A 14,020-nucleotide genomic window follows, 5' to 3' on the forward strand; every position below is an offset into this window, starting at 1 on the left:
AAAATAACAAACAAACAAATAACAACAGAGCAATACTCTCTCAATAATACTTCTATTTTCCAAATGTGGCTACACCATTTCAGGGGTGCCACAATGGCACCAACCAGTAGAATGTTGTACAGCAGACCACTTTCTTCGCTCTGTAGAAAACGCGTTCTTGATATTGTCATAGAATTGTAGCCACGAATACAGTGTGTAGGCCTACATCTTAAGCATGATCGCACAAACGGATTTTTTCCAGCACAAACGAATGAGGCCATTTTAGAGCAATTCGGAGATGGTTGGGGTGTTGGCTGACATCATCTTCAATACATTTCATATCTATATCTAAAAAACCATAGCAGCACGAATGAAAAATTTTATGGCACAAACCGGCACAAACGTTGCACAAACGAATGAAACCATTTTGGAACAATTCGGAGAAGGTTGGGGTGCTGGGTGACGTCATCGCCCAAAAATACAATGTTTATATCTAGAAACCCTTAGAAGCACAAATGAAAATTTTTACGGCACAAACCAGCACAAACGAATGAGACCATTTTAGAGCAATTCGGAGAAGGTTGGGGTGCTGGGTGACGTCATCGCCTAAAAATATAATGTTTATATCTACAAATCCATAGCAGCACAAACGAAAATTTTTACGGCACAAACGTAGCACAAACGAACAGTAAAACCATTTCGAACTTTTTAAATACTTGGGGTGCCAACTTCACACAGGTTATTGACATGACTGTAGACTAACCTGAGGCTGCAGTTTCCTACAAGACATGAACAAATTTTGAATAGTGGTAGACGAGAACTGCCCTTCTGAAGCCAGAAAGCCATGGGTTTTAATTCTGCCTTTTAGCACATCATACCTTTCTGCTGTTGCCTCAATCAAAGCAAAATACAGGACACAATTGAACACTGAACACAAGTTGAGAGTAGCAATAACACACTGATTTGCAGAAACTCTGAAAAGAAGCAAGCCAGTTCAACTCATTGGTGGTATCCAATATGGTAACACAGCATCAAATTTAGTAATGTGAAATCTGTAGAGTCCATTTTGAATATCCAAAATACAGATACGTCTACTAGAGCTGGTTGAAGTAAAAATGTCATGCTCCTGTTGTTGAGTAGGGTTTCCCTCCCTTTTCAGGGAGTCAGGGAAGGTGCCCTTTCTTCCTTCAGGGTTGAGAGCGAGGAAAAATATTCTATTACTGTTGTTGCACCCATATCCCACCACATCAAAGGCTAGGTACTCCACACAGGCTCACTTTAAGGTCAGTGGTGGAAACCTTGCACCTCAAATTGCCACAAAATCTGATTGTACCGTGGAAGTCCAGGTTGATGTTGTGTGTTGAAGCATGTGGGACCTCCCCAGTGACCTGTTGGTCACCACTGCTGGAGCTCCCCTTTGACAATACAGACAGTTGACACGTGAAGTGTCGTAATGTAGCACCACATAAAGTGTACAATGATTTACTGAGAAAAGCAGACCTTCGCTATACGGCATATAACAGAACTGGAATCTGAACATACAGGCAGCAGTATGGCATAGTGGTAGGGAGCAGGGCTCATAAGTGAAAGGTTGCTTGTTCCCTACTGAAGCACTGCTGTTGTACCCTCGGGCAAGGTACTTACCCAAGAATTGGCTCAGGAAATATCCAGCTGTATGAATGGATGAAATTGTAACCTATGTAAGACACTCTGGGTAAGAGCTTCTGCTAAATGATGGTAATGTAATATTAGTAATAAAACAAATAATATGAACAGTGTGTAAAAAATGTTTTTGATACTGATGAATTCAAGTCATTGCAGTTACTGAGAGAAAAAACTGATATAGAAAGAAACAGTATATAAATATAAAGTTGTTCCATTTAAAATTTCTGTAGGATGAATTTGAATCTGGTATGACAAGGCTCTGCAACATTGTAGAACCACTGGAGGCATGATTAAGTCTAGGGTGAAAAAAAAGCACATTCTTTCTGCCTCTTCAGCATCCCATGTTGTAGCTTGTGTTTTTTGATTAGTGAGGACAACACACAGGGTGCTAGAGAGCAATTGTTGAATGTTGTTGAAAGAAAAAAAGATAGGGATTTGTTCAGCAGCAATGCATTACCATTACAAAAGAATAGTGATAGACCTATAATCTTATTGAATATGCCTATAAAGTGTTCAATTGGGGCAATATGGAGAAAATATTTGAATAAACATTTGCTGTGAATAATTGAACCACTGCTCAAGACCCACCTCTTTAGACTGTACTTCAGTCCCCCTACCTAAGCATGATCTTATTCCTCTTATGTGTACTCTTCCATGTGGTAGTCTTACTATAGGGTATGTGGTAGCTTTCTGTTCTGAACGGTGTAGTTATTGCATAAAACATAATGTGTATGAACATAATATGTAGATGTTAATATTAGAATTATTGGAATTGTTTTGGAATTTGAACTTATTGGAATTGTAACAGGTAAGCTATAGTTTTTTTTTCTCAACTGAATACAATTGCACATTATAAGATTTCCTGTTACCTCCTATGTGGATCTAAAAAAAACTACTGGATTCGGCACCAAGGATAGTGCTGACTTGTTCTTCTGCATCACCATTATGTAAAAACCTACAGCAAAATTGATAACATATGGTTCAAACTCACTTATTTTGGTGAGAGGAGATCCTCTTTCATTAATAAACTTTACTAAGCTTCCTGTTTTTGCTACAATCCAATGCATGTGTATTGTACACCTTAAATACTTCTTTTGTCCCAATAGGCCATATAAAATTTTCTAAGAAGCTGTGAATGTATCAGATTTCTCATATATATAATTCTTGCATATTTTAGGTGATAAATATGATGGTGGTTTAGCAAAAACGTGATATTTGAAGAATTTATTATCGCATTTTGCGGTTACATTAATACTTTTATTTTGACGTATTCGCAACCCGGAAGTACTCCATATTGCTTGTGGCGTGACGCCGGTGTGGTTCACTGGATTGACGAGATCTATATGAGGAAAAACAACACCGAGAAAAACTAACGAGCCATCTATATCTGATTTCTTTAGGACTGGGGATATATTTTGGACCAAATATGGGAGGGGGTGATCTGGTAAGTATTTGTCACTAGCCTCATTAAGTATGGCTTATGGCTAGCTATCAAGTTAGATGAATGCATATGAAATCGTTCGACGAAGAAGGGTCGTTCAAGGCCTTCTCCATTCTGTTTGAATATAGCTTTAACTGCCGTAAGTTAACTTACATTTGCTGGATCGCCAAAAAATTTTGTCTCGTCACATAGGTAGCCTAGCTAATTGGGTATGACGGCTTAAATATAACTACCTTGACTATCCAGCTTTAATTCGGTGTTTTGTTATGGAAACAACCGAGCTGCGTTATATTTTCCCGGAAGCTAAGTAACTGGCAACTGGCCAGTTGTAGGTGTGTGTGTGTGTTTTTTTTTCCACAACTTTAGCCAGTTAACGTTAGCTGGCCAGCCACAGTATAGCTGCCTACGTATTTAACTTAGAACTATCTCTTCGCTTGTTAAGGTTAACTTGTTGGCAATATCAATCTCGGGAGGTAACTAACGTGCTGTTTTGGGTTAGGGTTAGGGTTATTATTTTGCAAGTATACCATTAGTAACCGCTGGTCATCAAGGATAACACTACATGCCCTTCTTTGCCGATATACACGTTTAAGAGGTGGAAAATTTAGTTAGTCATAGTTTCCTAACAAACTGATTCAACGGTGCCCAATACGCTTTCCCACTAACATTGGGTCTTTTCTATACAGTCAAGTAAAGTATACAGTCCTCTCCGACGTTAACTGAATTTGAAAGAACTGTATCACGGTAGCTGTCTAACGTGTCATGATGATTGTCTACAGAATGGTAGCGGATAACTTCGGTGAAAACAATGGGGCAGTTGCTCTGTCGTTAGCTTAGCTGCGGTTTAGAGTTTAACACGGTTTTAAACGCGCATGTTGCGGAAGAAGTCACGTGGCTTCTTAAGCCCCATTGCTGTGTCATCAGTACCTGTGGATTAACCCCGTGTTTCCCAACCCTGCTCCTGGAGGCACACTGTCCTGCATATCTTCTATGTATCCTTCCTGCTTGACTAAATCAGGTGTGCTCAGCTAATCAAAAGTGCCACTGATGAGTTCAGTCAGGTAGGTAGAGCAGGGATAGATAGAAGATATGCAGGACGGTGTGCCTTCAGGAGCAGGGTTGGGAAACGCTGGATTAACCTACTGCTGAGGTTTAGCTTGATCTCAGTTGCTGGCTTCAAGAAATTTCATATCAGCCACTAGAAGTCACTTTTTGTGCGTATTTGCTTAAACCTGACACTGAGGTGGTTTAAGGAGAAACTAAACCATCTCATTTGCAGAATGCGACCTACATCACCTCCTACACACAAACTGTAGTAATATATGGTTAATTTCTGCCCCCATGTAGGCCTATGTCGTCACTTACTTTGACTGTGAAATAAAAGCTATATAGGTATATATCCTTATATGCTCCTATAATTAAGCAATTTACAATTTAGCGATCGAGCACATTTATTTATTTCACAGCCACTCTTATCCAAAACAAATGTCTATGCACGTCCCTGAGTAGTGATAATAATTCAAACACGATCCAGACAAAAATGCTTAAAAATCGAGGGTTACAATAAAGTCGTGACTTTAGTTCCCTTTCAGACACTTCAGTGATGACAGGATCCAGGAAGGGTCTTATTTATTTATTGCAGGGAAATAAACTTTATTTTTGGCGAATGGGAAGTCAGTTGTATAAGTCTAATAATAATTACAATAGCCTCTAATATTTATATTACATCGAGGATCCAGCTCGCAAAGAATCCTAAATTATGTCATTACGTCTTGTTAACTCTATGTGCTGGCAGAGAATATCTGTATAGACGGGCTCTGGTTCTGGGTAGATCTCCAACTTCCGGTTTCCAGACAGTTTAACTACGAATCAGCTGAACCCGTGCGTGCTACACAGCAATCACGTTTAGCATAACACACTAGTGCTGTTCAAAACTATTCTTTTTTAGTGATTCAGTTCCTCTCGTTCAGTTCAATAAAATGATTCGAATCTTTGACTCACTGATTCGTTCATTTCCATATCCGGTCGGGATACACGAATTTGTAAATAGTTTTATTGTATTTTTACTCTACATTGTTTCAGACATCATGTCCATTATTAGCCTGCTCTGCGGCAAAACAGCACGTGTGAAACCAAATGTCAATGAAATTAATCATAATTAGCTAAATCGTAATATTCATTATGTGAATCTGCACCATGCTGTTCAAACAATCGTGCAGCCGCAAAGTATACTTCGTCTTTAGGACGGTAATAGAACCCCACATTTTAATGCGTATAATAGCCTAAGTACATGTCATTTGCAAAACTAAAAAAAAGCACTGATGAAAAAAAGAGCCACGCTTATATCCGAAGCGAAATACTTCGTTTTACAAGTTTTAAACTAACTGAGCCCAAACATTTTAATATACTTGTAGGCCTAGTCAGTGATGTCGTATTTTTATTTGTAATGTAGACATAGTACACTACAAATGTGATGCATAGGCTTATGCATCACATTTCTGTTTTGTTTTGTAGCGTACCATGTTGATTTGTCAGTATTTATAAGGACTTTATTTACGATAAAAGGAAATGTGATGTCAACATTAAATAAATCATAGCCTACGTAAAATTGCAGTTGTGATAAAAAGAACTGCGATACATTGTGCGCAGCTAAAATATGCTACTGCTAAAATGTAAATATAAAATAATATTCCAGGTAGATGAGCAAAATAATATTTAATAATATTTTTAATTCCTATAGTAATGTCACGGAAGCGCTCTGATTCCTTTTGCATCGTCACAGTCAATGGCGGATGTATAGCCAGCTAAATCAGTTTTATCACATACCTATATGTAGTCTGAATGTTTGTAAATCTGAGAAAGGTCGATTTCTGTTGGCTCCATTTAGATATTAACTATTTTAATGGCAGACTTATTTCTGCACGATACAACCGATTTACAGAGAATGCGTACTCAGTATGTGTGAGTAACTTGACGTTTTGTATTGCGAAATTCTTTCCCAAAAAAACAGCAACAAAAGAACCTAAACTTCTGGATGTTAACAAAAAGGGTGGCTGGCTACGTGCTACTGGCAAGGCCTGCAACAAACTAGATTTGTATGCATTTCATGTGGAAAATGCAATGCATGGTTGCATGTTTGCATTATGTGTGTGTGTGTGTGAATTACTACTGCTCTTAATATCACTGTTAGAGTTGTAGTCTGCCTTCCTATTTCTGTTAACTGCATAAATGCCCATCCCTCCTCTCTCTGTGTCTGACACTTCTGCGCAGTGAGACGAAGCAATGTGGTCACTTGACTTAGAGCGCCGGCTGAAGTCCGCGACTATTTAGGCTCATAACTCAAAAACCGTTTGTCAGAGTGCTGAACTGATGGTTTTGAGAGAATCTGCACAATATGTCCTACGTTTTGATGTATAATATATGCCCCTAGAGTATAGTTAAAGTAGATACAGCTGTGTAAAAATGCCTATTGTTCAAAGCCAGGAGGTAAAATCCTCCCACTGTTCACTCCTTTACTTTATAATGGCGGTAAACTTTGAGTGATTTAAAAAAAAAAAAAAAAATCTTTAAAACTATAACAGTACAAGCTCGCCAGTGGTCGATTTGGTGTTGGTTTGGTGTCTTGTAGCTCGAATCATAATAATAATAATATTATTCAGTTTGCCTTATGCGTGTTCATGAATTAGATTAAACATAAACGAACAAAACAAGCTGTCTTTCGGATCATCATAGCCTAAATTCACAGTGCTGTTTTTAGACTCTACTCTCCCATCATAGGTTGCAATAACAATGTTTAACTTACTTTATTAGTGATTCCTGTTTGAGTTAGGCCTACTATCAAAGTAGTTGTATAATGTTTGTTAAGTAGGCTACTTGGGGAAAAACATGGTGAATTTTCCTGGTCACTTCAGCTTAATAATTTATTATTAATTATACATTTATTATAACAGGAAGGTAAGTTTTTGTTGTTTGCTATGTAATGTTAGGTCACCAGTTCACCTCACTATACCTATCACTATGACTAGCTACAGCTTAGCTAGCTACTAACCAGATAACAAACTACTAACCAACGTTATTAATCATCATAAGAGACAAGTTTTGGCAGTATAGCTATATCTAACTAACTCTTTAATGATCGTTGGACTCAAAATAACATGTATTTGGATGTATCCGCAATATCAACGAAAGAGTTTGTAGAGGTGTTTGTATTCTTATCGCGCCAGTCGCACTATAGAAATGTCATCAACACTCCCACTCGCTCGCTGTGAATTCTCCGGGTAATGACCTGCTCTATTCACACTCAGTTGGACATTATACGGACTTTGTACTAGCGAGCTGGCAGGGTAAAGTCCATTTAATGTCCGGTCCAACTGTTCTCACATACAGCTCCTCCGGGTAATGTCTAGATAAGTTCAGGGTTTCAGTGCATGTCTGAAAGGGGCTTTATTATATATAATATATATATAATAAATATATAATATATAATATTTACCTCTATCTAATGGCATGAGCATATGGTTGTGAAATCATTTTCACCAGTCTTAAGGGCAAAAACAGGCAAAAGACTGTTCAATTAAATAACCCCCTCCCAGTGCACAACGTATCTAATTTTGAATAGCTATTTAAAATTGTGAATATTGAGTGTCTGCTACTGACCATATGTTCAACACTTCTCATGTATGGCCCAAACACTGTCCACACAAAATTTAAGAGTGATTGACAGTGAATGACAGCTGATTTGCTTATTTATTTGTAAATGTGATTAGCGGTAGAGGCTTTGGTGTGCCTTCTTGAGCATGACCTCTGTGTAGTTGGTCCACGCTAGGTCGTCAAAGATCTGTAGGCCCAGGAAATGGACGCAACTGATGATTTCCACCGGTGTCCTGTCTGGGCTGATGGGGCAGTGGGTCCCTCCATATGTCCTTATGGTGCAAATGTATTGGCTTGTAGCAACCATGTTTTTGAACTTATCCACTATTCCCTCACAGTGTAGGTCTTTATTTATGTTAATACCATGCATGCCAAGTTTCATGCAAATAGACAGTACTGTTTATAAGAAGATGCTAATTTTTCAAAATGGTGGAAAATCCAGTATGGATTTGGCTAATACATCCATTTTGTTTGTAATGACAAAAGTGGCTGTGTTTGATTTTGCAGTCAAGTTATGTGACCTATAGGTGAGTGTTGGGCATCTTCAGATTGCCATCTGCAAACCTTCCAAGTCTGCTAAGTTGTCGATGAACTGAGAAGGAATCTTCAAAGTCAGTGGGCTGCATTTTAGAAAAAGTGGCAGAAAAAATAACCCTTATCCGTGATTCTGTGAAAAATCTGTACAATTGCCATAGCATTCCAATTGCTTCACTGCACGCACCTCTGATAATTGGAGTAAAAACTAGGGATGGACATTTCAAGCAAAAATACTATTTGATATTCACTGGGAACTATTCAACCATTCTTCGGAGATCCCCCCGTATGCATGCGCGCGCACACACACACACACAGACCCATTCACACGTTTCACAACTCTCTTTGTATTTTGATATCATGTTCTTTAGTGATGCAATGCTTGTCTGAGTGAGCCACAACAGAATCTGATTAACCCTTTTGCACGTAACTTATTTTTACGCTATGTAGCATGCTTATTATGTTACATGGTTTGTCATGTTTTCCTTAGCATTATTAAGCATCTCATAGTTTTCAGTTAGCATTTGCTGTATTTTTTAAAGTTAAATCGCTGTCTCCTCAAAGCTAAAATTAGCTAGAATTTTTCCAATCTAGTGTTCTAATTGCACCGGTTTTAGCATACGAGCTAAATGGCAAATCACACCGGTATGACCATAGGGGCGAAAGGGTTAAACTGTTAAACCCAAAACCCCTATAAAACACAGGGTGTAATGAACTGTGCCTGGTAGTAGAATGGGATAGAGTAGAATAGAATATATCTTTATTGTCCACCAGGGTGGAAATTTGTCTTTGGCTCATCAAAACACAAGAACAACACGTAACGTTCTAGTAATGCGTTCATCCTCTTCTTTTGTTCTTTAACGGTTGGCAAACAGCTTTTATGTGCATTACTGGGAAAATACATCTTTTAAGACAAGACGATAGTCGCATAAACTATTCGATTTTTTATAATTTAATGACTATTCGAAAATCATGACCCATCCCTAGTAAAAACAGTAGGGATCCAGCATATTCGGTGCTTGGACCCCTAATAAATGTTGGTACAGTTACTGTAGCTTTGATGTATGGACCCCTAATTAATGACTTATCCGTGATTAAAGATAGCTGTCCCATAATGCTTCCTAGCTAGCAAAATGCATATATGTGTTAATGTTTATGCTGCATTGATTATATATAGGAAAAATGGTTGCTGGGCATTAATTTCCAAAATAACAACATTTGTGTCATTGAGGGTATTCCAGTTCATAGCTTAATGAAAGTCTTGAAAGGTCTTTTTTTCTCACTCAGAACTTGAAGAAGAGTTGGCACCCACAAACATTGAAAAATATCGAGCGTGTGTGGAAGGCAGAGCAGCGGCATGAGGCAGAGCGCAAGAAGATTGAAGAGCTGCAGAAGGAGTTGCGTGAGGAGAGAGCTCGAGAAGAGATCACAAGATATGCACAGGAGACAGGGACTCTGAAGTATGTTTTTTTTTTTGGTGGGGACATTGTACATATATCATTCTCACTGAGTGGCAGTTACCTGTCTTTGTACAGTAACACCTTGCCCAGTATTCCTTCCTCTGTTCCTGTAATGACTCAGTGCCTCTCAGTCTCCTTGTGGTACCAGTCTCTCTTACACTGTATATCTTACTGACTGATCCTTTTATCAGCATTATTTCACCCTGCATCTCTTTTTCTGATATCTGTATCCATTTCTCAATTTACTTCACTTTCTTGTCTGCTGATTTCTCCACCCATGTATTTTGATGCTGTGCTCTCTGTCATACACTGTGTTGAAGGCAATCTACCCTGACTGCTGTGTATTCCTCTTCAGAAAGAAGGATGACCGTTTGGACTGGATGTACCAGGGGCCAGGGGGCCAGGTGTCTCGGGAGGAGTACCTGTTGGGCCGCCCCATTGACAAGCAAATTACCCAGCAGTATGAAGAGTCAGAGAGTGGATTGTCTGCCCAGACCGGTCTGCTGCCGGGTTCCATCTTTAACCTAACCTCACCTGCTTCCACGCTTGACCTGGCCACTAAAATCCGGGAGGACCCACTGTTTGCCATTAGGTCAGTCACTTTCTATGTGCTTAGAGAGATGTTTACTGTAGTTACTGCTTGGAGAGATGTTTAATATTCTTCCAATAACTTAAGTGCATACAATTACATTATAGTATGTCATAAAGCAAATGATGATGAATGCAAAAACAGAATGATGGTGAATACAGCAAAATAATTACAGACTAGTTGTAAGTTGGAACAACTGTCAACTGTTGTTTTACGTGCATGACCAGTATATTCCTACAGGAATAGCTGCCTTTTCTGTTATTACAAGGACATTTAATATTCATTTCGTATACAGCACATTCATAAACTGAAACCAAATCCATATTTTTGTGTTTTGTCATCATCAGATGGTCTATTTCATTAGATGTCATTAGGCTTTCAGCTCACCTTCTCTTGCTAGCCTGGAAATACACTATATGGACAAAAGTATTTGGCCACACCTGTTTTTCAGGGTTTGGGCTAGGCCCCTTATCTCCAGTGAAGGGCAACCTTAATGCTTCAGCATACCAAGACATTTTGGACAATGCTATGCTTCCAACTTTGTTGCAACAGTTTGGGGAAGGCCCTTTTCTATTCCAACATGACTGTGCCCCAGTGCACAAAGCTGTTGAAGATGTTGATGTTGAAGACATGGTTTGATGAGTTTTGTGTGGAAGAACTTGACTGGCCCGCACAGAGCCCTGACCTCAACCCCATCGAGCACCTTTGGGATGAACTGGAACGGAGATTGCGAGCCAGGCCTTCTCGTCCAACATCAGTGCCTGACCTCATAAATGCTCTGCAGAATGAATGGGCACAAATTTCCACAGAAACACTCCAAAATCTTGTGGAAAGCCTTCCAAGCAGAGTGGAAGCTGTTATAGCTGCAAAAGGGGGACCAACTCCATATTGAAGTATATGTATTTGAATACAATGTCATTACAGTGTAATGGTCAGGCATCCGAATACTTTTGTCCATATAGTGTAGTTGTTAATTGAAGTTTTCAGTTGAAGGGGACAGTGCCATCTTTCTTGTTGAGGATCCTGTTCTGAACAGGGCTTGATTAAAATATCATTTCTGGTTGATACCTACTCACAGCTCATAAGTTCCTTGAAAGGGAAGTCATCACTCATAGCACCTCACACTATATGAGGCGTGATTTGGTTAAGCCATGGTGTTTCAGCCAGCATACGCTCACTTTGAGTAAACCCATGGCAAAAATTGTAATATTACAATTATTATTATTATTATTATTACTATGCATTAGTGTCCACACAGCAACATTGCCTGGCCACCTCTGTTTATTAACCACCATTAACCTGGATCAGCAAGGTCATTTTGTATAAAGTGAAATTTCAGAAGAACATAGCTTTTCATTTCTATTGGCTATGGTAAATGGCTTTAAATTATGTGTTCACTGAATACGTAATTTGCAGTTTTTGGTATAAGCTTCATTCAGTCTACATATTTTCAATGAAAAGTAAATTATTGGACTATCAGAGATGTGTTGAAGAATACAGTCATTTTTCACAAATGAATGTTATTGTAGAAACATGGGGAAGATTTATTGACAATACAATTTTATGTACAGATTTTCTGTTTATATGTTTTTATTTCTATTTTATGAGGTCTAAATTAAGAGGGCATTGTGTAAATACACACAATATTTACATTATGGTAGCATCTCGGTAGAAATTTTCTGCCCTTAAAATGGAACCCAATGAGTCTTTTTCTTTTTCTTTCTTTCATTGCAAGTGAAAAAAGTAAATGAAAGACCCCACGAAGCAATGCTGACCCAGTGTTTCTATATTAGTGTTGTAACGATACGCTCAGATAATGATTCCTTATGATATCTGATACTGGGGTGATTGGTTCAGTACAATCATGGTATTTTTTCCAAAATTGAATGGAAACAAATAATGACTAAACAGGATTCTTTGTTTTATTCCTGTGGTATAAATTGTGCATGAACATTTTTTTTTTAGCAATTTCTTGTCAAAGTTACAAATAAAATGTATTGTTTTAAGTAGGGCTAGGCGATATAGCCATCGCCGTATTTCGAATAGCTATTTTTAGCGCAATAACAGCTATCTCTGGTATGCGGTGTTAGGTTTCTTCCCGTATTGTTTTCGCTTTGGTCATATCTGATAAGGGAGCACACCTCCAGTTTTCCGAGGCCATGTGAAATGCTTCCAAGGGAAAAAAACACCACTCGTATCCAGTGACAGCGGGTGAGCTGGAAACAGGGGAAGCCCACACACTACCTTTAAATGTATCATTACTTTCCACCTGTTCCCCTTTCTCCTCCTTGATCAATCCTTATTGATTAAACAATCTCGTGCTGTAGCTTTCGCAATAGCACACAAATTTCAGACAATCTCCGGTGTTTCACGAGCATAATCATTTATTCTAATTACGCAATTGGTGTCGATTATTCTGTGAATTATTTGTTTTATTGTTAATCAAGGAGGAGAAAGGGGAACAGGTTGAAAGTAATGATAGATTTAAAGGTAGTGTGCAGGGTTCCCCTCTTTCCAGCTCACCTGCCGCCACTGCTCGTATCTATTCAATGTTGATATCACAGCAACAGCACTGTGCTGCTTCCATGTGGTAGACAGAAACATATGGCTACAAAGATAAAGAGTGAAAACACATGCTGTGTGCTAAGCTAATAAGTTAACCAACATATAGATACAAGTGATATTTTTCTGCCCTGGAAGCATTTCGCTGAACTTTGGAGGTGTGCTCCCGCATCAGGTATGACTAAAGGGAAAACGATACAGGAAGAAACCGAACGCCACATACCGGGGATAGCTGTTATTGCGATAAAAATAGCTATTCGATATATCAAGATGGCTATACCGCCCAGCCCTGTTTTTAAGTGTAAATTATCGAATCTCTTGTTATAAGGATTTCTAAAATAAACAAAACTCAGCTTCTGAAAGCAGATACCCACATTCTGAGCTTTCTAGTACACGCCATAAAGTATGGCTAAACATGTTTTGCACCCTCTGCTGTAATTAAAACCATGCTTTTTGATGTATTCAGAGATTAGTAGCATAATTAGAAGAAACTGATATCTGCAGATATTGCAAACCATTTGTTAGTTCTACAATGCATATTGCCGTTTTTGTATTGTGATATATTGTTTCATGATATTTCATTACACCCCTAGCATGTGTTTGTGCTTTTAAATGTTTTTTTTTCCTCTCACCTGTTTGACAGTTTTCCTTTCTCCTGTTCTTTCATTTCACGTTACTGGTCTTATGTTTTATCCTTTTTTTCTGCAACAATTACAGGAAGCGTGAGGAGGAAAAGAAAAAGGAGGTTTTGACCAACCCTGTGAAAATGAAGAAAATTAAGGACATGGTAAGATATGAACAACGAATGCTGAGAAGTGTGTGGAGTGTAACTTTCCCATTGTCAAGGACAGTTGTTTTTGATCTTAGGTATTACATACTGATTTCCAGTGCTACACTCACTCAACACAGTAACTGCCAGAGGGTTCTGGAACAGTGACCCCCTACAGTGCCAAGCCAATATGGCCGCCAACATTCTAAGTGAGAAAATTAACCTTAGAAATAAGACAACTTCTAATAAAACAGTGTATTTATCTTTCTGCAAGTCTAACAACTTCAATATGCAAAACCACATGTATGAAGAGACATGTATCTCCAGTTCTAGCCACATTATTCCAGTATTACGTGATGTAAAATAGCCGA

The 14,020-nt window shown here is 38.6% G+C and overlaps 1 protein-coding gene across 1 annotated transcript in view; it reads left to right on the plus strand.

Annotated features, from left to right (window-relative positions):
• Positions 1-2,956: 2,956 nt before the first annotated feature.
• Positions 2,957-14,020, plus strand: part of cwc25 (CWC25 spliceosome associated protein homolog) — a 43,400-nt gene continuing 32,336 nt past the window's right edge. The window contains exons 1-4 of the mRNA XM_036534466.1: positions 2,957-3,088; positions 9,557-9,729; positions 10,085-10,321; positions 13,598-13,667. Of these exons, the coding sequence (XP_036390359.1) occupies positions 3,071-3,088; positions 9,557-9,729; positions 10,085-10,321; positions 13,598-13,667 (498 nt within the window). The 5' untranslated portion in view covers positions 2,957-3,070. The remainder of the gene's footprint in view (positions 3,089-9,556; positions 9,730-10,084; positions 10,322-13,597; positions 13,668-14,020) is intronic.

This window comes from Megalops cyprinoides, chromosome 1 (genome assembly GCF_013368585.1).
Source record: "Megalops cyprinoides isolate fMegCyp1 chromosome 1, fMegCyp1.pri, whole genome shotgun sequence".
Lineage (NCBI taxonomy): Eukaryota > Metazoa > Chordata > Actinopteri > Elopiformes > Megalopidae > Megalops > Megalops cyprinoides.